Genomic DNA, 27,621 nt, shown 5'->3' on the forward strand with positions numbered 1-27,621 from the left:
TGAAGAAGGTGAATGCAATGTTGGCATTCATTTCTAGAGGAATAGAGTATAGGAGCAGGGATGTGATGTTGAGGCTCTATAAGGCGCTGGTGAGACCTCACTTGGAGTACTGTTGGCAGTTTTGGTCTCCTTATTTAAGAAAAGATGTGCTGACGTTGGAGAGGGTACAGAGAAGATTCACTAGAATGATTCCGGGAATGAGAGGGTTAACATATGAGGAATGTTTGTCCGCTCTTGGACTGTATTCCTTGGAGTTTAGAGAATGGGGGAGACCTCATAGAAACATTTCGAATGTTGAAGGGCATGGACAGAGTGGATGTGGCAAAGTTGTTTCCCATGATGGGGGAGTCTATTACGAGAGGGCATGACTTAAGGATTGAAGGGCGCCCTTTCAGAACAGAAATGCGAAGAAATTTTTTTAGCCTGAAAGTGGTGAATCTATGGAATTTGTTGCCACGGGCGGCAGTGGAGGCCAAGTCATTGGGTGTATTTAAGGCAGAGATTGATAGGTATCTGAGTAGCCAGGGCATCAAAGGTTATGGTGAGAAGGCGCGGGAGTGGGACTAAATGGGAGAATGGATCAGCTCATGATAAAATGGCGGAGCAGACTCAGTGGGCCGAATGGCTGACTTCTGCTCCTTTGTCTTTTTTCTTTTTGTTTTTTTGTCTAAAAGAGGACTGAGTGTTCTCATAATCTGAAAAACAGAGGCTTTATGTCGTCGTCGTGGCTATCCCTCGAGGTCGAGGATGATGGTCTTCGTTCTGTTGATCTACTTGTGGGCTCTGAAGTGGTTTATGAGTCCAGTCTTGGCGTTGAGAGTTCTTCCGCATTCAGGACAGGTAGTTCCAGATGGCAGATCGGGCTTTGGTTGTTGCTGCCTCTCTTTCCATTTTCTTCTCTTTTCTTCTAATTCTGCACATCTGTTGGCTTCGAAAGTTGCTGTTCCTTCTCGGATGATGGCTTGCCAGAGTTTCCCAATTGTTCATGTCGATGTTACATTTCTTCATGTTGGCTTTTAAAACGTCTTTGAATCTCTTCTGTTGTCCGCCTCTTTTACGTTTTCCTTCTTTAAGCTGGGAGTGGAAGATTTATTTCAGCAGACGTTCGTTTTTCATCCGAACAACATGACCGCTCCATCTTAGTTGGTTCTTGATGACGTAGGCTTCAATGCTTGTTGTTTTTGCTTCATTTAGCACATTGACGTTGGTTCTTCTATCTTCCCAGCTGATATTTAAGATGTTTCGAAGACAGCGTTGATGGAACTTTTCAAGTGCCTTCAGATGTCGTCGGTATGTTGTCCAGGTTTCTGATGCATACGGGAGCGTTGGGATTACCACTGCTTTGTACACTAACATTTTGGTGTCTGTTCAGATCTTATGATCATGAAAGATTCTTGTTTAGAGACGTCCAAAAGCTGTTCCTGCGCATTTAAGACGATGTTGGTCATTAAGGTCGACATTGGAGGAGACACTTCCAAGATACGGAAAGTGGTCCACGTTTTCCAGGGTTGTTTCGCCAAGTTGAAATGATGGTTCTATCCGATTTGTCTCAATTGGTGACGGTTGATAGATGATCTGGGTCTTCTTGGAATTGATGGTACGTCCAAGTTTCGTGTGTGCACGGTTGAAGGCAGGCAGAATCTGTTGTAGGTGGTTTTCTGAAAGAGCTGCAACACTGTTGTCATCTGCCTATTGGAACTCGATGAGGGAACTCGTGGATGTCTTCGTTTTGCATTTGAGACGGGCAAGATTGAAAAGTCTGCCATCTGTTCTGTAGACAATTTCGATTCCTGGGGGTAGGTTGTCCTTGATAATGTAGATGATTGTCGCAATGGAGATAGTGAACAAAGTTGGGGCAATCACGCATCCCTATTTTACTCCTGATCTAACTTGAAAAGGCTCACAGTTACTGTTGTTGACCATGACTGTGGCAAGCATACCATCGTGGAGGAGTCTCAGGCTTTATAGAAACATAGAAAATAGGTGCAGGAGTAGACCATTCGGCCCTTCGAGCCTGCACCGCCATTTATTATGATCATGGCTGATCATCCAACTCAGAACCCCGCCCCAGCCTTCCCTCCATACCCCCTGACCCCCGTAGCCACAAGGGCCATATCTAACTCCCTCTTAAATATAGCCAATGAACTGGCCTCAACTGTTTCCTGTGGCAGAGAATTCCACAGATTCACCACTCTCTGTGTGAAGAAGTTTTTCCTAATCTCGGTCCTAAAAGGCTTCCCCTCTATCCTCAAACTGTGGCCCCTCGTTCTGGACTTCCCCAACATCGGGAACAATCTTCCTGCATCTAGCCTGTCCAATCCCTTTAGGATCTTATACGTTTCAATCAGATCCCCCCTCAATCTTCTAAATTCCAACGAGTACAAGCCCAGTTCATCCAGTCTTTCTTCGTATGAAAGTCCTGCCATCCCAGGAATCAATCTGGTGAACCTTCTTTGTACTCCCTCTATGGCAAGGATGTCTTTCCTCAGATTAGGGGACCAAAACTGCACACAATACTCCAGGTGTGGTCTCACCAAGGCCTTGTACAACTGCAGTAGTACCTCCCTGCTCCTGTACTCGAATCCTCTCGCTATAAATGCCAGCATACCATTCGCCTTTTTCACCGCCTGCTGTACCTGCATGCCCACTTTCAATGACTGGTGTATAATGACACCCAGGTCTCGTTGCACCTCCCCTTTTCCTAATCGGCCACCATTCAGATAATAATCTGTTTTCCTATTTTTGCCACCAAAGTGGATAACTTCACATTTATCCACATTAAATTGCATCTGCCATGAATTTGCCCACTCACCCAACCTATCCAAGTCACCCTGCATCCTCTTAGCATCCTCCTCACAGCTAACACTGCCACCCAGCTTCGTGTCATCCGCAAACTTAATTCCCTCATCCAAGTCATTAATATATATTGTAAACAACTGGGGTCCCAGCACTGAGCCTTGCGGTACCCCACTAGTCACCGCCTGCCATTCTGAAAAGGTCCCGTTTATTCCCACTCTTTGCTTCCTGTCTGCTAACCAATTCTCCACCCACACCAATACCTTACCCCCAATACCGTGTGCTTTAAGTTTGCACACTAATCTCCTGTGTGGGACCTTGTCAAGAGCCTTTTGAAAATCCAAATATACCACATCCACTGGTTCTCCCCTATCCACTCTACTAGTTACATCCTCAAAAAATTCTATGAGATTCGTCAGACATGATTTTCCTTTCACAAATCCATGCTGACTTTGTCCGATCATTTCACGCTTTCCAAATGTGCTGTTATCACGTCCTTGATAACTGACTCCAGCAGTTTCCCCACCACCGATGTTAGGCTAACCGGTCTATAATTCCCCGGTTTCTCTCTCCCTCCTTTTTTAAAAAGTGGAGTTACATTAGCCACCCTCCAATCCTCAGGAACTAGTCCAGAATCTAACGAGTTTTGAAAAATTATCACTAATGCATCCACTATTTCTTGGGCTACTTCCTTAAGCACTCTAGGATGCAGACCATCTGGCCCTGGGGATTTATCTGCCTTCAATCCCTTCAATTTACCTAACACCACTTCCCTTCTAACATGTATTTCGCTCAGTTCCTCCATCTCACTGGACCCTCTGTCCCCTACTAATTCTGGAAGATTATTTATGTAAGGGATTATGATTGGGGTGAGGCAAGATGAGTGTTGGGGATGGTGAGGTTTAAGGTGTGAGGGGAGAGATTTTATAGGAACCTGAAGGGGTGGTTTTTCACCCGGAGGGTGTCAGATTATAGAATGACTTACAAGAGGAAGTGATGGAGGCAGGCACAGACACGTTTATGAAATTTTAAAACTATTTGTACTTTTGAAGATGCGAATAGGAATATGGGCAAATGGAGCTTGGAGCCGGGAATGGTGGTGGTCACAAAGCAGTAGGGCTGAAGACCCATTTGCTGGTTGTGTGCATTACGATTCTGAGGTGCAGTGGGATGGTGAGAGAAGCATGGGATGAATTGGCTCAGCATATGACTTTGCTGGCCTGGTGTGAGGTCTTGTTCTGTACTTGTAGTTTTATCTAACTGAAAACTAACTTTCTTTCTTTCAGACTTTCAGACCTGAATCATTTACACTGCTTTCTTTTCAACAGCTGAATATTTCTAATTTTTACCATGTAAAATTACCTCATTGGGTTGTATCCATTCTGTATACTGTACTGCTGTATACTTACTGTGTGAAGAACTCGCTCAAACTGCCTCTTTGACCAACTGTTCCTGTGATAATTTTAATCCGGAGCTTTGGATGTGGTAACTGTTGACTGTGTTGTGTTACAGAGCTGAGTATAAATGCCAGTGTGTGTTATGGTGTTTTGCAGCTGTTGATAACTGTGCGCTGGGCCAGGCTGCAGATGCTGACACCCTCACCACGCGCGAGGAGGAGCTACACAAAGCACGAATGAGTGCCAAGGCGAAGAGGAAGCTGAGGAAGAGTTCATCACGTGACTCCGGATCTGGTCGTGAATTCCTTTCTGAGAGTATGGAAACTGGTGGTAACAAAGGCAAGATGGGGGACAAAAAGTCCCGATCAGGAAAGGGTCGCGGTTTGCCGAAGAAAGGTAATTGGGAGCAGGGGTTTTGGGTGTTCAAGACTGAGGGGAAGTCAATTGGGAGCAGGGTTTGGGGTGTTGAAGATGGAGGGGTAATGGGAGCAGGGGATTGGAGTGTTAAAGACTGAGAGGAAGTCTCCTATTTGTCTTTGCATATTCCTTTTCCCCATTCGCTTTCTTCTTGTTGCCACTTGAGAATTACCCTGCCGTCTTGTTCAAAGGTTCACTTATTATCAAAGTATACAATTCTGAAATTCTTCAATTCTCTAGGTAGCCATGAAACCAAGAAAGAAAAGGAAGCTCAATCATCAATCCCCAATTCCCTCCTCCCTGCAAAAAGAAGAACAAAAACAGAACAGGCACATTAATCCCCAAATTCCTTCTGTACAAAAACAGAGCAAAACATTCCAGGCACATCAACTTCCAAATGCCTCCTGCACAAAAAAAATGAACAAAATGGATCAGGCACATCAACCCCAAAATATCTACCCACACAACCAGCAAAATGGATTAGGCACATCGACACCTCCCCATCCCTCTCCCTGCACAAAAAGAAAGATAGAGCGAAAAAACACAGAATATAAAAATTGAAAAAGACTGAAAAAAAAGAGTCTGCAGTCCGAGTCCATATCCAAATGCAGAAAAAACCTGGGAACGTTGCGGTGCAGAGCACCCAATCAAAAGACAAGCAGCTGGCGTCCACCCTCTGCATTCACTTAAATGCTCAATCTCCCTCGTTGCTTTAATCGGCAAACAATGGAAGTTATAACCGGTGAAATGGAGCCCAACGTCGGCTTCTGCCTAGTCCTGCAGTCTTCCAGCTACGAGGAGACTGCAGAGTGCTGGTACATCCAAACAATCTCCAAATTCCACACCCGTCTTGATGTTTCAATTGCCTCCATCACTTTAATCAGCAAAATGAGGTCAAACATCAGCTCATGCGCCATCCTTCAGCCTTCTCGCCACAAGGTTCGCTCACGCTGCCTCTGCCTCCCGGAATCCTCTTGGAGACTACAGAGCGTGAAGCATCCAAACGAACTCCAAAGAGCAAAACATGGACTTTGACAGTTTCAGAATCACATTGAAGACAAGAAACTAATGTAAAAGTCATAAAAGAAGTGAAAAAGATGGTTTCATGATCTAACCAGAAGATATCGAGCAAAGGAGCATTGTATGCAGGCACCATCTTGACTGTTATTGCTTTAGCTTTTAATATGCTGAACATAGAGTGCCTATAAAAAGTATTCCCCCCCCCTTTGAAGTTTTCATGTTTTATTGTGTTACATCATTGAATCTCTCTCTGTCCCTCCCTCCCTCCCTCTCTCCCCCTCTCCCTCTCTCCCCCTCTCCCTCTCTCCTCCCTCTGTCCCTCTCACTATAACTCCTTGCCCATCCTCTGGGCTCCCCTCCCCCTTTCTTTCTCCCTAGGCCTCCTGTCCCATGATCCTCTCCCTTCTCCAGCCTCGTATCCCTTTTGCCAATCAACTTTCCAGCTCTTAGCTTCATCCCTCCCCCTCCTGTCTTCTCCTATCATTTTGGATCACCCCTCCCCCTCCCACTTTCAAATCTCTTGCTATCTTTTCTTTCAGTTAGTCCTGACGAAGGATTTTGGGCCGAAACTTCAACTGTGCCTCTTCCTAGAGATGCCGCCTGGCCTGCTGCACTAACCATTTTTTATGTGTGTTGCTTGAATTTCCAGTACCTGCAGATTTCCTCGTGTTTGGGTTTTCTAAAATTGACTCCTTCTACCCTAGGCCACGAACATATCAATCACCCCTCGTATGCTAAACTCCTTTCTCTAGGGAAATGCCAATTGATATTTGGAAAATTAAAATCTCCCACCACAACAACCCTGTTGTTGCACCTTTGCAGAATCTGTCTCCCTATCTGCTCCTGGATGTCCCTGTTATTATTGGGTGGTCTATAAAAACACCCAGTAGAGTTATTGACTCCTTCCTGTTCCTAACTTCCACACACAGAGACTCCGTAGACAATCCCTCCATGACTTCCACCTTTTCTGCAGCCATGATACTATCTCTGTGTTGGCTCGTGGCCAAGTGGTTAAGGCGTTGGTCTGGTGATCTGAAGGTCGCTAGTTCGAGCCTCAGCTAAGGCAGCGTGTTGTGTCCTTGAGCAAGGCACTTAACCACACAGTACTCTGCGACGACACTGGTGCCAAGTTGTATGGGTCCGAGTGCCCTTCCCTTGGACAACATCAGTGGCGTGGAGAGAGGAGACTTGCAGCATGGGCAACTGCCATACAACCTTGCCCAGGCCTCAGTCAACATCGGAGTCGATGGACAGCCGAAGATACTATCTCTGATCAACAGTGCCACACCCCTACCTCTTTTGCCTCAGTAAAGGGGAGAAGTAACGGGAAAGTGCTCAGAGCGGTGATCTTGCTGAATGTTCATGTAGACTCAAAGGGTTGAATGGCATTCTCCGGCTCCTGCCTCTATTTTGTTCTCTGTCAGGAAGTGGCTGGATTTCACTGTGAGAGCACACCTGATCAAGGCCTTTTATGTGTCGCAGGAGGTGCTGGTGGCAAAGGTGTGTGGGGCGCTGCAGCCCAGGTGTATGATGTGGAACAACCGGACATCCATGACCCCAACTATGATGACGACAAGCAGGTATTGATGGGTCAGGTCTGAATCTAGACAGTCAAGGGCAGTCTGCCAGAAATGCATGCAATTTAGGGACATGTGGAGGAATTTTAATCTACTGCATATTTTATTGTTTTGTAGTGGTGATATGGGATTGTTTTTATACATTACTACTGCTTTCATCATGTTGTGGTCACTTATACCATCCCTTGGGTTTATTGTGGGATATGGTTCTAATTCTCTGGATTATTAATCAGTTTCTGTAACAATGGTTGAAGATTAGGGAACACTAAACGCATATTGGCATTTGTATGTTAAGGGTGTGGTGTTAAGTTTTCTCTTTGTGCGTGTGTGGACACAGGTTAGACATCTCAGAGCTGTAACAAGTAAAGGATTGTGAACAGCAAGGTCAGGATGTGCTGTGAAAGTTACTCAGTGAACTGTGCATATGTGGCAATCTTCATGGGTACACACAAACTCTACATCGGATGTCCAAGATATGCTTCAGCACAGCCACTGCATAAGTATCAGATTAGTGTGATTTTTGATGACATCCATTCAGGTGTGGAACAGGATGCTGAGTCTCTAGACCACGTAGCAGAGCCCATCAAGGGAGGTTGGGAGTGTCTCCTTGTACACAGCATACATGTTTAATTTAATTATATTTAAAGATACAGTGCCGAACAGGCCCCACTGAACCAAACTGTCCATTAACTCAGACCTAATCACAATAATCAATTGGACTGTAAGAGGAAACCGGAGTACCCGGAGGAAACCTGCGCACCCACGGGAAGGAACATACATACTTGTTTACAGAAAATGCCAGAATTGAACTCCAAACTCTGAGGCCCTGACCTGTAATAGCATCATGCAAATTACAATGCAATAGTGGAGCATATTATCACTTCCTGGTTTTATTTTGTTGCTACAATACCCATTTAATTTGTTAGCTATTTTAGTACCTGTCCATAAGACCATAAGACAAAACAACAGAAGTCGGCCATTCGGCCCATCGAGTCTGCTCCGCCATTTTATCATGAGCTGATCCATTCTCCCATTTGGTCCCGCTCCCCCGCCTTCTCACCATAACCTTTGATGCCCTGGCTACTCAGATACCTATCAATCTCTGCCTTAAATACACCCAATGACTTGGCCTCCACTGCTGCCCGTGGCAACAAATTCCATAGATTCACCACTCTCTGACTAAAAAAATTTCTTCGCATTTCTGTTCTGAATGGGCGCCCTTCAATCCTTGAGTCATGCCCTCTCGTACTAGACTCCCCCATCATGGGAAACAACCTTGCCACATCCACTCTGTCCATGCCTTTCAACATTCGAAATGTTTCTATAAGGTCTCCCCTCTTTCTTCCAAACTCCAAGGAATACAGTCCAAGAGCGGACAAACGTTCCTGATATGTTAACCCTCTCATTCCCGGAATCATTCTAGTGAATCTTCTCTGTACCCTGTCCAACGTCAGCACATCCTTTCTTAAATAAGGGGACCAAAACTGCCCACAGTACTCCAAGTGAGGTCTCACCAGCGCCTTATAGAGCCTCAACATCACGTTCCTGCTCCTATAGTCTATTCCTCTAGAAATGAATGCCAACATTGCATTCGCCTTCTTCACCACCGACTCAACCTGGAGGTTAACCTTAAGGGTATCCTGTACGAGGACTCCCAAGTCCCGTTGCATCTCAGAACTTTGAATTCTCTCCCCATTTAAATAATAGTCTGCCCGTTTATATCTTCTGCCAAAGTGCATAACCATACACTTTCCAACATTGCCACTTCTTTGCCCATTCTTCCAACCTATCCAATTCTCTCTGCAAACTCTCCGTTTCCTCAGCACTACCAGTCCCTCCACCTATCTTCATATCATCAGCAAACTTAGCCACAAAGCCATCTATTCCATAATCCAAATCGTTGATGTACAATGTAAAAAGAAGCAGCCCCAACATGGACCCCTGTGGAACACCACTGGTAACCGGCAGCCAACCAGAATAGGATCCCTTTATTCCCACTGTCTGTTTCCTGCCAATCAGCCAACGCTCTATCCACGTATGCAACTTTCCCGTAATTCCATGGGCTCTTATCTTGTTAAGTAGCCTCATGTGTGGCACCTTGTCAAAGGCCTTCTGAAAATCCAAATATACAACATCCACTGCATCTCCCCTGTCTAGCCTACTGGTAATTTCCTCAAAAAATTGTAATAGGTTTGTCAGGCAGGATTTTCCTTTAAGGAATCCATGCTGAGTTCTGCCTATCTTGTCATATGCCTCCGGGTACTCTGTAACCTCAACCTTGACAATCGACTCCAACAACTTCCCAACCAACGATGCAAAGCTAACAGGTCTATAATTTCCTTTTTGCTTCCTTGCCCTCTTCTTAAATAGCGGAGTGACATTTTCAATCTTCCAGTCCTCCAGAACCATGCCAGAATCTATCGACTTTTGAAAGATCATCGCTAATGCCTCTGCAATCTCCACAGCTACTTCCTTCAGAACACGCAGGTGCATTCCATCTGGTCCAGGAGATTTATCTACCTTTAGCCGATTCAGCTTCCTGAGTACTTTCTCTGTTGTAATTGTGACTATGCACACTTCTCTTCCCTGCCACCCTTGAGTGTCTGGTATACTGCTGATGTCTTCCTCAGTGAAGACTGATGCAAAATACTCGCTCAGTTCCTCCGCCATCTCCTTATCTCCCATTACAATTTCTCCAGCATCATTTTCTATCGGTCCTATATCTACTCTCACCTGTCTTTTACTCTTTATATACCTGAAAAAGCTTTTAGTATCCTCTTTGATATTATTTGCTAACTTTCTTCCATAGTTAAACTTTTCCCTCTTAATGACCTTCTTAGTTTCCTTTTGTAAACTTTTAAAAACTTCCCAATCCTCTGTCTTCCCATTAATTTTTGCTTCCTTGTATGCCCTCTCCTTTGCTTTAACTTTGGCTTTGATTTCCCTTGTCAACCACGGTTGCATCCTTTTTCCATTCGAAAATTTCTTCTGTTTTGGAATATACCTGTCTTGCACCTTCCTCACTTCTCGCATAAACTCCAGCCACTGCTGCTCTGCCGTCTTTCCCGCCAGTGTCCCTTTCCAGTCAACTTTGGCCAGTTCCTTTCTCATGCCATTGTAATTTCCTTTATTCCACTGAAATACCGACACATCAGATTTCGGCTTCTCTTTTTCAAATTTCACAGTGAACTCAATCACTGCCTCTTAAGGGTTCCTTCACCTCAATCTCTCTAATCACCTCCGGTTCATTACACAATACCCAATCCAGTACAGCCGATCCCTTAGTGGGCTCAACAACATGTTGTTCTAAAAAGCCATCTCACAGACATTCTATAAATTCTCTCTCTTGAGATCCAGTGCCGACCTGATTTTCCCAATCCACTTGCATGTTAAAATCCCCCACAATTATCATAACACTGCCCTTCTGACAAACCTTTTCTATTTCCTGTTGTAATTTGTAGTCCACATCCCTGCAGCTGTTTGGAGGCCTGTAAATAACTGCCGTCAGGGTCCTTTTACCCTTGCGATTTCTTAGCTCAACACATAAAGATTCTGCACCTTCCAATCCTATATCACCTCTTTCTAATGGTTTAATATCATTTCTTACCAATAAAGCCACGCCTCCCCTTCTGCCTACCTTCCTATCCTTCCGATACACCGTGTATCCTTGGGACGTTCAGCTCCCAGAGACATGCATCCTTTAGCCACGTCTCAGTGATGGCCACAATATCATACCTGCCAATCTGTAGCTGTACGACAAGATCATCCACCTTATTCCTTATGCTGCGTGCATTTAAGTATAACACCTTAAGACCAGTATTTGGTACTTTTTGCTTTGATTTCACTGCAAATTTATTGCACTGCAACTCATCCCAATGGCTTCAAATTTGCCCCATCACCTGCCTGCCTTTCCTGACATCTTTACTGCTCACTATCTTAGATTTATTTCTGTTTTCCTCTTCCTCCGCTCTGTCATTCCGGTTCCCATCCCCCTGCCAAATTAGTTTAAACCCTCCCTAACAGCTCTATTAAACTTTTCCGTCAGGATATTGGTCCCCTTCGGGTTCAGGTGTAACTTGTCCTTTTTGAAAAGGTCAAATTCCCCCAGAAGAGATCCCAATGATCCAAGAATCTGAAGCCCTGCCCCCTACACCAGTCTCTCAGCCACGCACTCATCTGCCTGATCCTACTATTCTTGCCCTCGCTAGCATGTGGCACAGGTAGCAATCCCGAGATTACTACCCTGGAGGTCCTGCTTCGCAGCTTCATTCCTAACTCCTGGAAATCTCTCGTCAGGACCTCCTCCTTTGTCCTATCTATGTCATTGGTACCAACGTGTACAAAGACAACTGGCTGCTCACTCTCCCCCTTCAGAATATTCAGGACCCGATCCGAGACATCCCGTACCCTGGCACCTGGGAGGCAACAGACCATGCGGGTGTCTCGATCAGGCTCACAGAATCTCCTGTCCGTTCCCCTGACTATGGAATCCCCTACGACTACTGCATTCCTCTTCTCCCTCCTTCTCTCCTGCACAACAGCGCCAGGCTCAGTGCCAGAGACCCGGTCACCGTGGGCGTCCCCTGTCAGGTCATCCCCCTCAACAGCATCCAGAACAAGATATTTGTTGCTGAGGAGGACAGCCACACGTGTGCTGTCCCCTATCCGGCATTTCCCTTCCCTCTTGACAGCGACCCAGTTTTCTGACCCCTGTAGCCAAGGGATGACTACCTCCCTGTAGCTCCTGTCTATCACCTCTTCACTTTCCTTGATAAGCAGTAGGTCATCAAACTGCAGCTCCAGATCCCTAACACGGTCTCTGAGGAGCTGCATCTCGGTGCACCTGGCGCAGATGTGGCCATCAGGGAGGCTGGAGGTCTCCCAGGATTCCCACATCTGACACCCTGAACAAAGCACTAACCCTGCAGGCATGCTATCTAATTCTTCAGGAATGAAACAGGAAAAATAAGTCTACTCACCCACTTACCTCGAGAAACAGATGAACTTTTTAAACCGTTAGCTCGTACCATTAGCTGTGAGAGCCCTGCTGTTCCTGCCTGTCTGGGCCGATTTGCGAAAGGGGTCGGGGGGGGGGAGGGAAGAGTTGGTGTTTCGCTCTCGCCTCTTCCCGTTTACTGCCAAAGCCCTACACTCTGCTCTCACTCACTCCACTGCCCGCTCCACCAGCCGCCCAGTGTATAGAGTGGTCTCCTTTTTAAAGTCTTCGCGCTGTCCTGTTGACGTCACGCGCCTGTGCAGTCTTGTCCTCCTGGCACTGGAAGAGGTTTTTAAAAAAACTGCCTTCCTTCAGAATTCAGCTCCCACAATGCTCTGTAGTCCCGATCCAAAAGAGAACCGTTGGTAGCAACCTGCCTTTTTAAACTCTCGGCGCTGTCCTGTTGATGTCATGCGCCTGCACAGTCTCGTCCTCCTGGCACTCGAAGAAGTTTTTAAAAAAACTGCCTTCCTTCAGAATTCAGCTCCCACGACGCTCTGTAGTCCCGATCCAAAAGACCATTCATTAGATACTTTAATTTCACTTCCCTACTATAGGAATTGCTATGTGTGTATCCATTTTACTTTACAGTTTCCTCAATGTTGCCAGAGAGGTCACTCTATTTTCTATAATTAATATGTACCTGCCTTCATGCACAGCCTTAAAATTTGAGTTGCGCTCCTCTGGAATGAAATTGGAATTGTTGCCCACAAACACAGAAGAAAAAAACCCCAATCACTCTCTTAAGGAATTTGAGTCCTTAGAAGCAGTGTTATGGTATAGATCGACCTTTTTTCATTGAAAGAGGTTGTTTTGGTCCATCAAGTCTATGCTCTTTCAAAGGGAAATCCCACTTTCCCCCACCAGACCTCTTTCACTGTAAACTGTTTTCCCCAAATTCCCATCAACTATTCATGGATTTTACCACCCATGTACACCTTTGGTAATTTACATTGGCCATTTAACCAAGCAACCTGAACATCTATTAAATGTGGGAGGGGAAATTGGAGGAAACTCATAAAGTCACAGAGGGAGCATATAATCTCCCCACAGATAGCATCTAAGGTGAAGATTGAACCCAGGTTCTGGCACAATGAGACAACAGCTTTACCAGCTGTGCCATGAATCAAACAAAGTGGCTGAGCAGGGAGGAGGAGTGGGGTGACCGGGGTTCCAGCACTGTGGCAGATTTCTTACGCATTCCGTTGACGAGTCTCTGAGGTTGTGCATGACTGGTGTCTGTTTTGTTGTAGGGTAAAACTGTATACCAAACGGTTGTTCCTGAACTGGATGACAGTGAGCTTGAAAAGGCAGTGACCCCAATCATTCAGGAGTACCTTCAGCATGGAGATACCAAGGAGGTTGCCGTAAGTGAGATTCCCAGCACTTCTCTTGCGTTGAATCTCAGTGAAGTAAAGGAGAGGGATCTGATAACTGAGTCAGAATCTTGTCTGTGGAGCATGCAGCGATGGTTAATAAGCCAAGCTAAAATGTAAATACAGTGACTTCCAGTTTATTGGGCACTATACCACATAATTGGGCAAGAGACTGTTGCCGGACAGTTTCTAACTAGTGTCAGTGGCATGCACATGTGTTTCAAGCAAACAGGTTTTGAAGATCATCAGTTACATGTGTATGTGTTCAAAAGGCAGTAAGAAAATTCAGAACTGTTTTGCTCACTACAGTTTCAAGCATTCTGGCTTGGGGATGCCAGAAACAGCTGGGAGTGAAAATGAAAAGATTTCACTACTTCAACAAATTAGAAACTACAAAGAATTTAAAGGTATTGACAATCGCCTTGAAGGTTACAATGAAAATTAAGATTTGGAGGATGCAATCGTTGACAGCATTGTATGAAGGCATTCCATTATCTGAATGCTGTGTCTACACTGATTTTGTTCATTTACATTCAAAAGAACACGGCATGGACAAACTCCTCCATCTGTAATACTATTGGTAGTGTTCTAATTTGTTCACTATTTCACTTAAATACATAATTAATTACTCAGTTAAATGGTAGTTCATCTTTTTTAAATACATTTTTAACTATTTCCATGAAACCTAGGGTAATTGGGGCAGCTGCTTAATTGAATCAAAATGTACTTGTCCAGTGTGTCCCAATTAACTAGAATCCTGATTTTTTTTTAACAAGGAATTAAAATAATGAGTAAGAGTTTAAGTTGTGCAAAAACATATAAATTAGTTTTTTATTTTCTCTTGTACTGAGATACAGTAAAAGTCATAGTTTTGTAAACCATCCAAACTGATCATTTCATAGCAATAACAGAAGATAGTGTTATTGAGAAGGTGCAGCACAAACAAGCGCTAAGGCACAAGGCCACGATAAGGTAGATGGTGAGGTCCAGAGTTCAGACATGCATTCAGTAGTCACATAACAGCAGAGTAGAAGCTGTCCTTGAGCCTCGTCCAGTGTGTTTTCAAGTTTGTTTATCTTCTACTTGGTGGAAGTGGGGGAGAAGAGAATATATCCACGGTGGGAAAGGTCTTTGCTTATACTGGCTGTTTTACCGAGGCTGAGAGTAGTGTAAACAGAGGCCATGAGAGGCTGCACAGTTGTCTGAAGGTGTGACTAATCCAGCCCCATTACTAACCAGCAGGTATGAGCAGGCCCTGGCATAATATTGACTCAACTGCTCACGGATCTACTTTTAGAGAGCCATGGCCAGACGCCATGGTTGCATAGTGGTTATTGCAACACCGTTACAGCTCGAAAAATAAGACACAAGCTGAGATAGGTAAAGAACAATGTGGTTTTGTGGATGACAAAGGTATGAGAAACGCGATGTTGATGTTAAGGATACTATCAGAATGAGCTATTCAAGTGCAAAGAGATTTGAAGCTGGGTGACAATAGATGGCAGGTGCGACATAGACATCAAAAGAAGAATAGGGATGGCAAAATACACCTTTATGAGAATGAAAGATATGCTGGCCAACACTAAGCTAGGCATGACAACCCGCCTCAGAGTACTGAAATGTTACGTTTATCCAGTTATGTTATATGGCTCAGAATGTTGGACAATATCTAGTAACATGAGGAAACGAATTGAAGCAGCAGAGATGTGGTTTTTGAGGAGGATGCAAAGAATATCATGGACAAAATGAATATCTAACGAGGATGTCATGAACAGAGCAAACACAAAAAGAGAAATAATGTATGAGATCATGAAAAGGCAACATAAAACTTTATTGGACATGTGATTAGGAAAGAGGAGTTAGAATGCACGGTAGTTATGGGAAAGATTGAAGGGAAGAAAGCAAGAGGAAGGCAAAGCCAAATGATGATGGAGACAGCAGCCACAGAATTGGAAATGAATACCAATGAATTGATCGACTTGACCCGAAACGGGAGTGTGTGGGCCATGGCAGTCAAAGCTCAAACTGGGCACGGCACCTGATGATGATGATGATTACAGCTCGAGGTGTTGGAGTTCAAAGTTCAATCCCAGTGTCCTCTGTAAGGCTTTTGTACCTCCTACCTGTAGAATAGGTTTTCTCCAGGTGTTCAAGTTTCCGCCCACATTCCAAAGACGTACCAGTTAGTAGGTTAATTGATCATTGTAAGCTGTCAAATTATATTGGGGATTGTGGTGGCACGACTCGGGTCGAAAGGGCCTGTTTGGCACTGTATCTGTAAATAAATAAAATGTATTAGTGCACTGGTTCTGAAGTCACCAGCAGGTCTGGCATTGCTTGTCGTTGGCTGACGCGAGAAGGCAGTGTTAGGATCAAGAGTTAGTTAAAATTTGGCAACATCTGTCACAGGAATTAGATCAGCCCTGGAAATGTTGATAGTGTTCCTTCTTTATTGGGTGAGGATAATCTGTTGGATTTTTAATAAATCAGCCACTAATATGAAAGTCTTCTGCTTCCAACTCTTGAGCTATGATGATGGGATTCAAACTTACTTTCTCTAGGTTAATGATCCCAGTTACTTGCACTGCTCCAAGCTCCATTAGCTAATGGTGGCTAAGAAGGATTTGACATACTTTATTTAGCTGCTAGCTGAGGGAGGAAGGAGCTCTCACACATGGACATGGAAAGGATTTACAAATTGCATGGTAGGTTCCAAGGTTTGCTCACTGGTTTGCCTTTTGGCTTTCCATTTCCTGATCTTTGACATCAGACAGAAAGTCTGTTGTGGGCTGGTAGTGTTAGCATAATCCAGGAAGAGTGAAAGGAAGAGCGAAGGCCAAGGGGAGATAGCACCAACCTGGGCTTTGGGTCACTGGAGTTTGTTGATGTTCCCTTGCTCTCCACTTCCAGTGGTCATTACCTAACGTGCATTGAAAGCAGGACAACCTCACCTACAGCTGTGAGTTTGTACATGCCCCACCATTGTTTTGTGACGTCCCCAGTGCCCTCATCATGGGCTCTGTGTTGTGCCCTGTGTTTGTTCAGGTGGACGGAGGTAGAGGGTGGGGTGGAAAGAGTGTGTAGTAGTTCTGGTTGACACTGCTGTGGTGTTGGGGGTGGGGAGAATATGAGACATTTTCTTTAATACTGCTTCTCTGGTTTTCTAGACGTTACTGCACCAGATGAACCTGGGCAACAAGAGGAGCAAGCTCCCATTCTTGTCAGTGACCATGTCACTAGAGGGAAAGTCCAGCCACCGGGAACTGATCTCCCGGCTCCTTGCTGATCTCAATGGGAAGCAGTTGTTGGCTGAGGACATGGTCAAGGCTTTTGACCAGCTCCTGCGTGACCTACCCGACCTCATCCTGGACACTCCTGAAGCCCCTCAGGTATGTGGCAGTGACTGGGTTCCCCTATTAGGGGTGACATTTTGGCAACATTTCTATCCCTGCCTGTAAACCCAGATGAGTTTAGGAGGCAGGGGTGCTGGAGGTCCTGAAACAGGGTCTCCACCAGGAGATGCTGCCTAAACTACCAAGTTCCTGCAGTGGGTTGTTTCACTCCCGATTCCTTGACTTCACCCACACTGGCAAACTTCCCTGTGTCTGCCAGAAGGAGCAGTGAGCAGTGCTATCATGAGGGATGGGGAATGCAGAGTGGAGGGAGTCAGGAAAAACTCCAAAACTCAGATCAGTTGGTCTTTGATAGGCATGAGAATGGGTGGTAAGGAAAGCAGTACAGGTGGAGCCAGCACAGAGACAAATTGTAAAACAAATTGAACTCTGAGTCAGGGTAGCACAGTGGCTCAGCTGGTTGAGACGCTGCCTCACAGTGTCAGAGTTCTGGGTTCAATCTTGACTTCGGATGCTGTCTCCCTGTAAGTGTGTGGGTTTCTTGTCACATCTCAAAGTCTTGGTGGTCAGTAGGTTAATTGGTCACCTTAATTTGCTCCCTTTAAAGGTCATCTTAAATTAAAGTGTGCAGGAGTGTGGTAGAATCTGCGTTTGGGGAGGGGGTGTGTTGATGGTAATAGGGCGGTTGGGATGATTATACATCCATGTCATTGATGTCTGGCATAGAATCAATGGACCAAAAGGACAATTTCTATGCTGTGTACCTATCAGCTGGTAGGACTCACATCTGATGCCGTGAGGTTAGTTATGGCTAGAATTAACTCCTGCCTGAGCAAGGACTTGGACAAGGCAGTACTGCAACAGACCTACGGCAGATACAATCTCACTTGGCTTTGGAGCACCTAGCTAACCACAAGACACATGTCGGATTACAGCTTGGCATTCAACAGTATTAAAGCCTCTATACCTCCCCCTGCCACTGGGTCTTTGACTTCCTTATCAGGAGACCACAGCCAGTGTGGATCAATAATAACACCTCCTCGTTGCTGACATCCACATCACACACTTCGAGCCTGTGTGCTTAGCCCATTGCTCTGCTCACTCTGCACTCATGACTGTGTGGCTGGGCAGGGCATGACACCACTGGTGTTGGGAGGGTTTCAGATGATGGTGAGTAGGTGTACAGGAGTGAGATTGATCTCAGTTGAGTGGTGTTGCAACGCAACCTCCTACTCAAAGTCAACTAGACTTGAAGAGGAAGTCGAGGGAGCACACGCCAGTCGTGACCAAGGGGTGAAAGGATGAGCAGCTTCAAGCTGCTGAGTGACAACATCTCAGAGGATCTATCCTGGGCCCAAAACATTGATGCAATGTCGATAAGCTATGCCAGATTCTATACTTCATTAGGAGTTTGTGTATAGTGGAGAACATTCTGACTGGTTGTATGGCGGCCTAATATGAAACCTCCAATACACAGAATCACAAGAGGCTGCAGAGGGTTATCGACTGAGTCAGTTGCACCATTGACGCTCCCTATCATCAAGGACAAAAAGCACAGTGTCTGAGCAAATCAGCTTTGATCAATGAGGACCCTCACCATCTGGGATGTGTCCAGTTCTCATTTCTGTCATCAGAGAAGGAAGTACAGGAACTTGAAGACCCACACCCAGCAATTTAGGAACAGTTCATTTCCCTTCTGCCACCAGACTTCCAGCTGGTCCGTTAACGCCGGGTGCCCGCAGGGTCCATTAATGTCGGGCCTGAATGGAGGGGCTTCCTGGTGATAATATGTAACCCTTTCAATACTGTCAGCATTGGTGCTGGGGAAGGGGTAGGTGTGGAGACTTGTGCACACCAGAGTGGCATAATGGATGCCCTCTCTGATCTTGCCTACCACCCTAAGGTAAGTAGTGAAGGGATGTCCATTGAGTAGGGTTGAAGAACTGGCTTTTCTGGATGCTCCTTCTGATGACCAAAACTGGTTTCTGACAAAGTGTTGTGTCGGAGCATTCTTCTGGTATTCTGGGTCTGAAGTGGGGTTTGCAGTCAGCCTGTGGCTTGGGGTCGATGGGAAAGGGGACCACTGGAACCCCTCAGGACTGGGGGGAGGGTGGTCCTCAGTAGGAGACCTAGTAGCCACGCACACCTGTTTAATCACATCCTCTCCCCCATAGAAGGGTGAAGGTGAACGCCCCTGGGGTATGTTTGGAGTTGGAGTGGGTGGTCACTCTGTGCCATTTTCGGTCTTTCCCATCCCACCCTACCCCCACACTTTGGGTGAATTCCCTGAGTTGGAGGGTCTTGGCTTGAGGCTATGGTATTTATGCTGCACTGCCTCCCCAACACCCACTGGGGGTGCTGCGTACAGGCCTTTGCCCCTTTCCCACCGGCTTGTGATAGTGGTGGAGTCTGTGGGTGGGCTGGGGTTACACTTCCCCTTCATGATGCCGCCTTACCAATGGATATTGTGCTGTGTTTGCGCACAGATGGTGGGCCAGTTTGTTGCCCGCGCCGTGGCTGATCACGTTCTGTCGGTAGACTTCCTGGACAGTTACAAGGGAAAGGTTGACTGCGAACACACCCGGTAAGTACTTCCAGCTTCCAGCACCAACCAGGCAATCCTGCTGAAGGGGCCTTCAGTTCCACTCACATATCAGTTTCCTTACCATTCCAGAAGGCCGCACTGCAAGACTGTCAGGGGGCAGGAACCGCTGCTCCTAGTTCTTCTCCAATAACCTCTTTCTGCATGATCCACTGAGCAGGAAAGCCAGATCCCACAGTGGGTCAGCTGGCTGAGCTGCCAGAGACCCGGGTTTGATCCTGACGGCTGGTGCAGTGTGTGGTTTCCCCAGGTGCTCTGGTTTCCTCACACAGCCCCAAGACAGGTTGACTGCCAAACTAATTTGTCCCGAGTGAGCGAGGATAGACTCGAGGGAGTAGTTGATGGGAAAATTGGGAGAATAAAATGGATTACTATAAAAATGGATGGTTGCCTGTCGGCATGGATTGGTAGACCAAAGGACCTGTTTCCATGCTGAATGTATAACCAGCAATGTTGGTGGGGTGTGTGTGGCACAGTTTTGTGGGAGCTCTGATCTGGATAACGCCCCTGGCCTTTTCTCCACATCTCAGTGTCTACTGGCTCCAGTGATGTCGACTGGAGTGTTCAAGTGTCCAGGTACTCCCACCATCAATGGCAGCACTGGCTATGGCAAATGTTAATGTCCATCAAAGTATCTTTTTTTATTTTGGAGGGGAGTCAAAATTTCCCTCCCTCCATTTTACTTCCTGTATATTGGTGAGACTAAGCACAAACTGGCCATTGCTTCACCGAGCACTTGTACCCCATCCATCTACCATAACTATCTGGAGCGCCCAGTTGCCAGCCATTTTAATTCTCCTCCCCATCTCTACACCAACATGTCTATCCTCAGCCTCTTCCATTGCCAGGCTGAGGCTAGACACAAACTGGAGGAAAACTACTTCGTATTAGTCTACAACCCAGTAGTTGAACACTGAACTCTCCAATTTGAGGTGAATTACTCCTCCCCTGTCCCTTTTCTTTCTCCACCTGATCTACCAGGTTCCTCCCATTCCCCACCTCAGCCCCCATCACCTGTCTCTTTCCAGTCCTCCACCCATTCCATCTGCCCATCACTTACACACTCTTCCCAATGTCTCCTCCCTCCACTGTTTCTCACTGTTCTCTCTGCTTCTGTATCTGGTTTCATAATCTATCTACCTTCCTTCCCTTTGCAGCACTTTGTAACCTCTACCTCCCAGCCACTTCTCCCTCTTCCATCTGACTATCACCTCCCCTCACTTCAGCCCACTTATCACTTGCCAGATCTTGTTCCATCCTTCCCTTCACTTTTCATATGGACTCTCTCCTCTATTTTTCAGTCCAGATGAAGGGTTGAGATGTGAAACGCAAACTGTTCATTTCTCTCCACAGATACTGCCTAACCCATTGAGTTCCTCCAACAATTTGATTGTTGTTCTTTCTTGTGTTGTCGTTTCTCCCTTTCCTCCTGTACCCTGGGCTGCTTGAACCAGTGGAAGTAGGCCAGCCTCCTGACCTGATGCCTGTTTCTCTGCAGCCTAGCGCTGGACAAAGCCACCGTGTTGCTGAGCATGAACCGTGGGATGCGTCTAGACAATGTCTGGGGCGTTGGTGGGGGTCTCAGACCCGTGAAGCAGCTCGTCAAGGAGGTAGGGCAACCATAAACCACGGTAGAAGGGGAATAGGCAAGGTGATTCAGAAGTGCCAGGGTGCAGTTTACTTGTGGCCTTGAGTGGGACGGACTGGGGAGCTGGCATGGCTTTAATACTCTGCCCTCCTAGAGATGATTACAGGGTGCTCCTGGTCTGCCCTGGAGCATCCATCACTTGCAGACCCTATCCTAAAGCACCTGTACAGCCTCTGACGGGGAGTGGGAATCTGGTTCCCTTTTCCCAATTCAAATTTACCTGGATCTGGGTCCCCAAAATGAAGCAGGGCCCCATCACTGATGGCATAGCAATGCTGTTGTGTTCCTGATGTAAAGGCTTCAGCTGCTTTGCTTGCCTCGTGTGTGCAGTGAGACTTCCGCTATCCTGATGCTCGCTTCTTTAGTCTTCCTATGACACAGGACCTCGTTTTGAAAAGGTGGGCTAATTTCAGGATCTGCTTAAAGTCCAGCATCACATGACAATTCTAAAGGACTTTCACAATACTTTATTTATCCGCTGCTCATCCTCAAGTCATTCATTTTCCCAAAAGCCCCTACAGCTGTACTAGAACATGGAGCTTTTTCAAAGTAAAAAGTCTCTACCATTCTGTGGCATATTCCCCAATTTAGGAACCTGTGAAATAATAATAGTACCAGTGGATGAATTCTTCTTGGTGCTGGGTTGTGCACATTAATCTAGTTAATCTCTGCTTTAAATAGCACCCTCAGAACCTGCTGTTTACATTCACGTTGGTTGCAATATCGGTCCGACTGTGAGCAACGTTTGTTGTGCTGCACCTGCCAGAACTGAGTAACTAGCCAATACCTGGATAACATGCAAGTTGCACCTTTAATTTCCAAGTTTTACACTTTGAAAACTTTACCCTCTCCCTCTCCAGTTTTTTCCTTTAAAGTCATTCATTATGTGCCATGTCATGTGACATAGGCGATCATAATCTTTCCGTGACCATGATTGTTCTTGGCAAATTTTTCTATTGAAGTGGTTTACCATTGCCTTCTTCTGGGTAGTGCCTTTACGAGACAAGTGACCCAAGCCTTTATCAATACTCTTCAGAGATTGTCTGCCTGGCATCAGTGCTCACAAAACCAGGACATGATATGCACCAGCTGCTCATACGACCATCCACCACCTGCTCCTGTGGCTTTATGTGACTGAGGAGGTGGGGGCTAAGCAGGTGCTTCACCTTGCCCCAGGGTAACCTGCAGGCTAGTGGAGGGAAGGAGGGCCTTACACCTCCTTTGGTAGAGTGGGGAAGTCAATAGGGTGGGGAAAATAAGCACATGTCATACTTGCCTTTATTAGCAGAGGCACTGAGTTCAAGAATCCAGAGGTTATCTTGCAGCTTTATAAAGCTCTGGTTCGGTTGCATCTGGAGTATTGCACTTAGCTCTGGTTGGAAGGATGTGGCTTTCAAGAAGATGCAAAAAGATTTACCAGACTGCTGCCTGGGGATTTAGGGGGCAAGATTGGACATACTTGTGTTGTTTTCTCTGGAAGAGCGGAGGATGAGGGAAAACCTGGGATTTATAAGATGATAAGAGACTTGGGTAGAGTAAACACAAAATAATCTGCAGATGCTGGAGTCAAAGCAACACTTACAACACGCTGGAAGAACTCAGCAGGTTGGGCAGCAGTCGTGGAAATGATGAGTGGACGTTTCAGGCCGGAACCCTTCGTCAGGACTGTAGAGGGAAGGGGCAGAGGCCCTATAAAGAAGGTGGGGGGAGGGTGTAGAGGGAAGGGCAGAGGCCCTTGTGACCTCTGCCTCTTCCCTCTTCAGTCCTGACGAAGGGTTCTGGCCCAAAATATTAACTGATCGTTTCCACGGATGCTGCCCGACCTGCTGTGTTGTGAGTGTTACTTGGGTAGAGTATACAGCTGATATCTTTTTCCCAGGGTTGACATTTCTAATACTAGAGGGCATACGTTGAAGGTGAAAGAATGAAAGTGCCAAGGTGATGTGTGGGGCAACACAGAAGTGGTGGGTGCCTGGAATGTGTTGCCAGGGATGGTGGTAAAAGCAAGGATAATAGAGCTATTTGAGAGGCTCTTGGACAGGCATGTGAAAATGCAGAGAATGGAGGGGTATGGACTACGTGCAAGCAGAAGGGATTGTGGTAAACTAATTAGCTTAATTAGTTGAGCACAACATGGTGGGCCCAAAGGGTTTGATCGGCTGCTAACTGTTCTATGTTCTATTCAGTTCACTGTATCAGTGCTCTTGCACTGTTGACCCAGCCCACCACAGACCTATACCATACACAGTGAAACTTTACACCGTCTCTTCCTCTTCCCCGGGTTCCCATGTGCGTGCAGGAAGAGCTGTGCTGTAGCACTGACCACAGCAGGGGGCAAGCACAAGAATTAACTCCTTGAACTCTTCACCAGATGAATCTCCTGCTGAAGGAATACCTCCTGTCTATGGACACAGCTGAAGCTGAGCTCTGCCTGCAGAACCTAGAGGTGCCTCACTTCCACCATGAGCTGGTCTATGAGGTACCTGTCATTCCCTCCTCTCCTTCCTTTGAGCTTCTAGGTCTATGTGCATGTGAATCAGAAGATCAGCAACAGCCAGTGCCACCTCTGGACTCTCCCCTCTTACTGCCTCTACACTTTGTCCTTGGGTAGTCAGAATGTTCTGCCTTTGCTGACACCTTGAAAAAGGACAGGTGAAGCTGTTGGTGACCTGAATTTGTTCAGGAACAGAAGCCATTCCAGGTAATAATAATCTTCCTGCATTCCAAAGAGATGGTTACTTCCAAACTTCGGACAATCTCCTTTTCCATCTCTGTCCACCTCTCCCCTTCTCTGGCATTTTCCGAGACAGCCATAAAGATGCAACACTTGTCCTTTCACCTGGTTTCCTTCTCATCATTCCAAGGACCCAGCACTCCTAAGTGAAACAGCCATTCTCTTCAAGCTCCCATTTATGGTGCTCATGACGTTTTCTCCTCTGTGCAGAGGAATCCAAACCCAGTTTAGATGACCTCTTTGAAAAACATCTTCAATCAGCCCCCAAAGAGGACCCTAACCTTTCCACTCCACACTGACCCCTGACCTCTGTCTAGAGAAACTGCCTCAAAGTAGATCCATTAGACCCATCACTAAGATCTACAAAGTTTACAATTTTATTTCTGGTAACTTCAGGTAACTATTCTGCTCCTTCCCCATTTAAACCCCCTGAAGTTCTTGCGTCTTAACTTTCCCCTCACCCCTTTCTCTCTCCTGTCTTCTACCCTTCCACCTGCTGCTGCCTTGTTCCTACACCCCACTCTTTTCCCTGCCTCCTTCAGGTTTGTTTCACTTTCGTAATGACCTGATCTCACCCGGTCCACCCTCGCCCCTACCATTCTCACACGTTGTTGCTGTTCCGTCTGAGCCGTGGTCTTCGTGTTGTCCCTAGACCTCCACTAACCTGTGCTTTCCTGCAGGCCGTGGTGATGGCTCTTGAATCCATGGATGTCAACGCCTCAAATCTAATTGTAAATCTCCTGAAGAGTTTCTGGGAATCTGGCTTTGTAACTCTTGATCAGATGAACCGGGTGAGTTTGGTAAAGCCAAGCCAATCTTAATGTAAGAACGCAGGAACAGAGGAAATTAAATCACCTTTTGATTTTTCAAAAGGAAAAGCAATAAGAGAATTGAAAATACAGTGGAAATATGGTATAGGTAGACAATACGGTGCAAGCACCAAGATGAGGTAGATGGGGAGATCACAAATTCATCTTTACTGTATAAGAGGTCCATTCAGGAGTCTTATACCAATGGGATGAAAGCTGTCTTTGAGCCTGATTGTATCTATTGCCCTGTGGGAGAGAGTGGGGACGGGAACGACTGAGGTGGGAGGGGCCTTTGTTTATACTGGCTGCTTTTCCGTGGCCGTGGGAAGTGCACACATGTTGTAGGAGAGGTGAACTGAGCAGTGTACACAATTCTCTCAACATTTACTATTTGGGAGTTGTTATTGAAATAGATTCCATTCATATTTTTAAACAAGTTTTGGCCTAACAGCTCATCTAGGCTAGACCACACTTGGACAGCTACATGGATATGATTAGTGGGATATTGGCCAAACATGGGCAAATGGGATGAGCTTGGATGAGCATTTTGGTTACCATGGTTAAGCTGAGCAAAAAGACCTGTTTCCATGCAATGTTACTGCATGACTCTGTTAAAATCCTTCTTAACCCCTTCCAGTCCTGGATGCTGTCTGCCACCAATGTGATCTCCTGAGCAAAGCAGGGTCTCTGAGCTGCAACTCCTGGGAGTCGAGCAATTTGCTCTTCTGCTGAAACCAATGATCCTCTTATAATATGGGTACACCTATTAGACGTGAGTCCAAATCCCTGAATAAAAGACGTGGGTGAAGAGATTATGGAGGCATTAGTAATGATCTTTCAAGAATCACTAGCTTTTTGCAATGGTTTCAGTGAACTGGAAAATTGCAAATGTCACTCCACTCTTTAAGAAGGAAGAGAGGCAAAAGACAAGAATTGTAGGCCAGTTAACCTGACTTCAGTGGTTGGGAAGATGATGGAGTCCATTATTAAGGGTAAGGTTTCGGGGTACTTGGAGGCACGTGATCAAATAAGCCAAAGTCAGCATGGTTTCCTTAAAGGGAAATCTTGCCTGATAAATTTGTTGGAATTCTTTGTGAAAATAGCAGGCAGGGTAGACAAAGGAGAGTCAATGGACATTGTTTACTTGGATTTTCCAGAGGCCTTTGACAAGGTGCCACACTTGCGACTATTAAACTAGATAAGAGCCCATGGTATTATAGGAAAGGTACAAACATGGATAGCAATTTGACGAGTAGGAGGCGAAAAGTGGGAATAAAGGGGGCCTTTTCTAGTTCCACGGGGATTGGTGTTGGACCACTTTTTTTCACATTATATTTCAATGATTCAGATGACAGACTTAACAGCTTTGCGGCCAGGTTTGTGGATGATTCAAAGGTGGATGGACAGGCAGGTGTGTTGAGGAAGCAAGGAGTCTGCAGAAGAACTTGGACAGATTAGAAGAATGGGCAATAAATTGGCAGATGATGTAGACTTTTTTGTAAATGGGAAGAAAATTCAGAAATCAGAGGTGCAAAGGGACTTGGGAGTCCTTGCACTGGCTTCCCTAAAGGTTGATTTGCAGGATGAGTCAGTGGTAAGAAAGACAAATGTAATGTTAGCTTTCATTTCAAGAGGACTAGAATATAAAAACAAGGATGTAATGCTTAGGCTTTATACACAGGGTATTGTGAGCAGTTTAGAGCCCCTTATCTAAGAAGGATTTGCTGGCAATGGAGAGGGTCCGGAGGAGGTTCACGAGAATGATCTTAGGAATGAAAGGTTAATTTATGAGGAGCGATTAGCTCTAGGCCTGTACTTGGGGGATCTCATTGAAACCTATCGAATATTGAAAGGTCTAAATAGAGTGGACGTGGAGAGAATGTTTCTTATAGTGGGGGAGCCTAGGACCAGAGGGTGCAGCCTCAGATTAGAGGGATCCGCCTTTAAAACAGAGATGAAGAGGAATTTCTGTAGCCAGAAAATGATTCTGTGGAATTTATTGCCCTTGAAGGCTGTGGAAGCCAACTCATTGGATATATTTAAAGCTGAGTTTGATAAGTTCTGGACTTATAAGAGCTTATAAGGGCAGAAGGCAGGAGAATGGGTTGAGAGAGATGAAAAATCAGGCATAATAAAATGGCAGAACAGATTCAATGGGCCAACTGGCTTAATTCTGCTCCTATATCTTATGGTCTAAATGTTGACGGACTTCAGCTCCTGAAGCTGCAGTGAGAGAGTTGAATGAGTCTGTGAGCCTGGGCCCTGTGTACCTACCCAACTGATGCCATAGATTCATGTCACTGTTTAAAGGAGCAGGGGAGGACCAGGGTCCCATTTAATCATACGTCCCCTGTGCTAGCATGAAAACGGATAACCTCTGGCATGCTGTTCACGGGAGGTTGCAGTGCTGCCGGGTTTAGCTACTTCAACAGGTTCAATAGGTACATTTAATATCAGAGAAATGTATACAATATACATCCTGAAACTCTTTTTCTTCAGAAACATCCACAAAACAGAGGACTGCCCCAAAGAACGAATGACAGACCCCAAAGCCCCCCAGCACCCCCTCCCATGCAAAAGCAGCAGCAAGGTAACAACCCCCCCGTAGCAAAAAAAGCATCGGCACCCCCCACCGAGCACTCAAGCATGCACCAAAGCATCAATAAGACACCGATTTGCAGTACCCAACGACTACTCATTCACCCAGTAATTCTACATACCTCAGGCTCTCTTTCTCCCGAATAAGGGAAAAAGGGATGTCCCCATTTCACAGCGAGACCAGAGACATAACAAGTAACTTGCTGATTTATGGTGTTAAAAGTCTGTTGCGTTGCTTTTTCTAAGCTCTGTGCCCAGAGAGTCGGCCCCAGAAAGGCTCAGGTCTCTGGGCACATCG

The 27,621-nt window shown here is 45.9% G+C and overlaps 1 protein-coding gene across 2 annotated transcripts in view; it reads left to right on the top strand.

The window, feature by feature from the left end:
- Positions 1-27,621, top strand: part of LOC140200341 (programmed cell death protein 4-like) — a 56,909-nt gene that overhangs the window by 23,073 nt on the left and 6,215 nt on the right. For both annotated transcript variants that reach the window (XM_072263533.1, XM_072263534.1), the window contains exons 2-9: positions 4,350-4,589; positions 7,113-7,210; positions 13,457-13,570; positions 16,747-16,968; positions 19,419-19,516; positions 21,033-21,144; positions 23,554-23,661; positions 24,597-24,707. In XM_072263533.1, the coding sequence (XP_072119634.1) occupies positions 4,350-4,589; positions 7,113-7,210; positions 13,457-13,570; positions 16,747-16,968; positions 19,419-19,516; positions 21,033-21,144; positions 23,554-23,661; positions 24,597-24,707 (1,103 nt within the window). The remainder of the gene's footprint in view (positions 1-4,349; positions 4,590-7,112; positions 7,211-13,456; positions 13,571-16,746; positions 16,969-19,418; positions 19,517-21,032; positions 21,145-23,553; positions 23,662-24,596; positions 24,708-27,621) is intronic.

The sequence above is a fragment of the Mobula birostris genome, chromosome 7 (assembly GCF_030028105.1).
Source record: "Mobula birostris isolate sMobBir1 chromosome 7, sMobBir1.hap1, whole genome shotgun sequence".
NCBI classification, from domain to species: Eukaryota; Metazoa; Chordata; class Chondrichthyes; order Myliobatiformes; family Myliobatidae; genus Mobula; species Mobula birostris.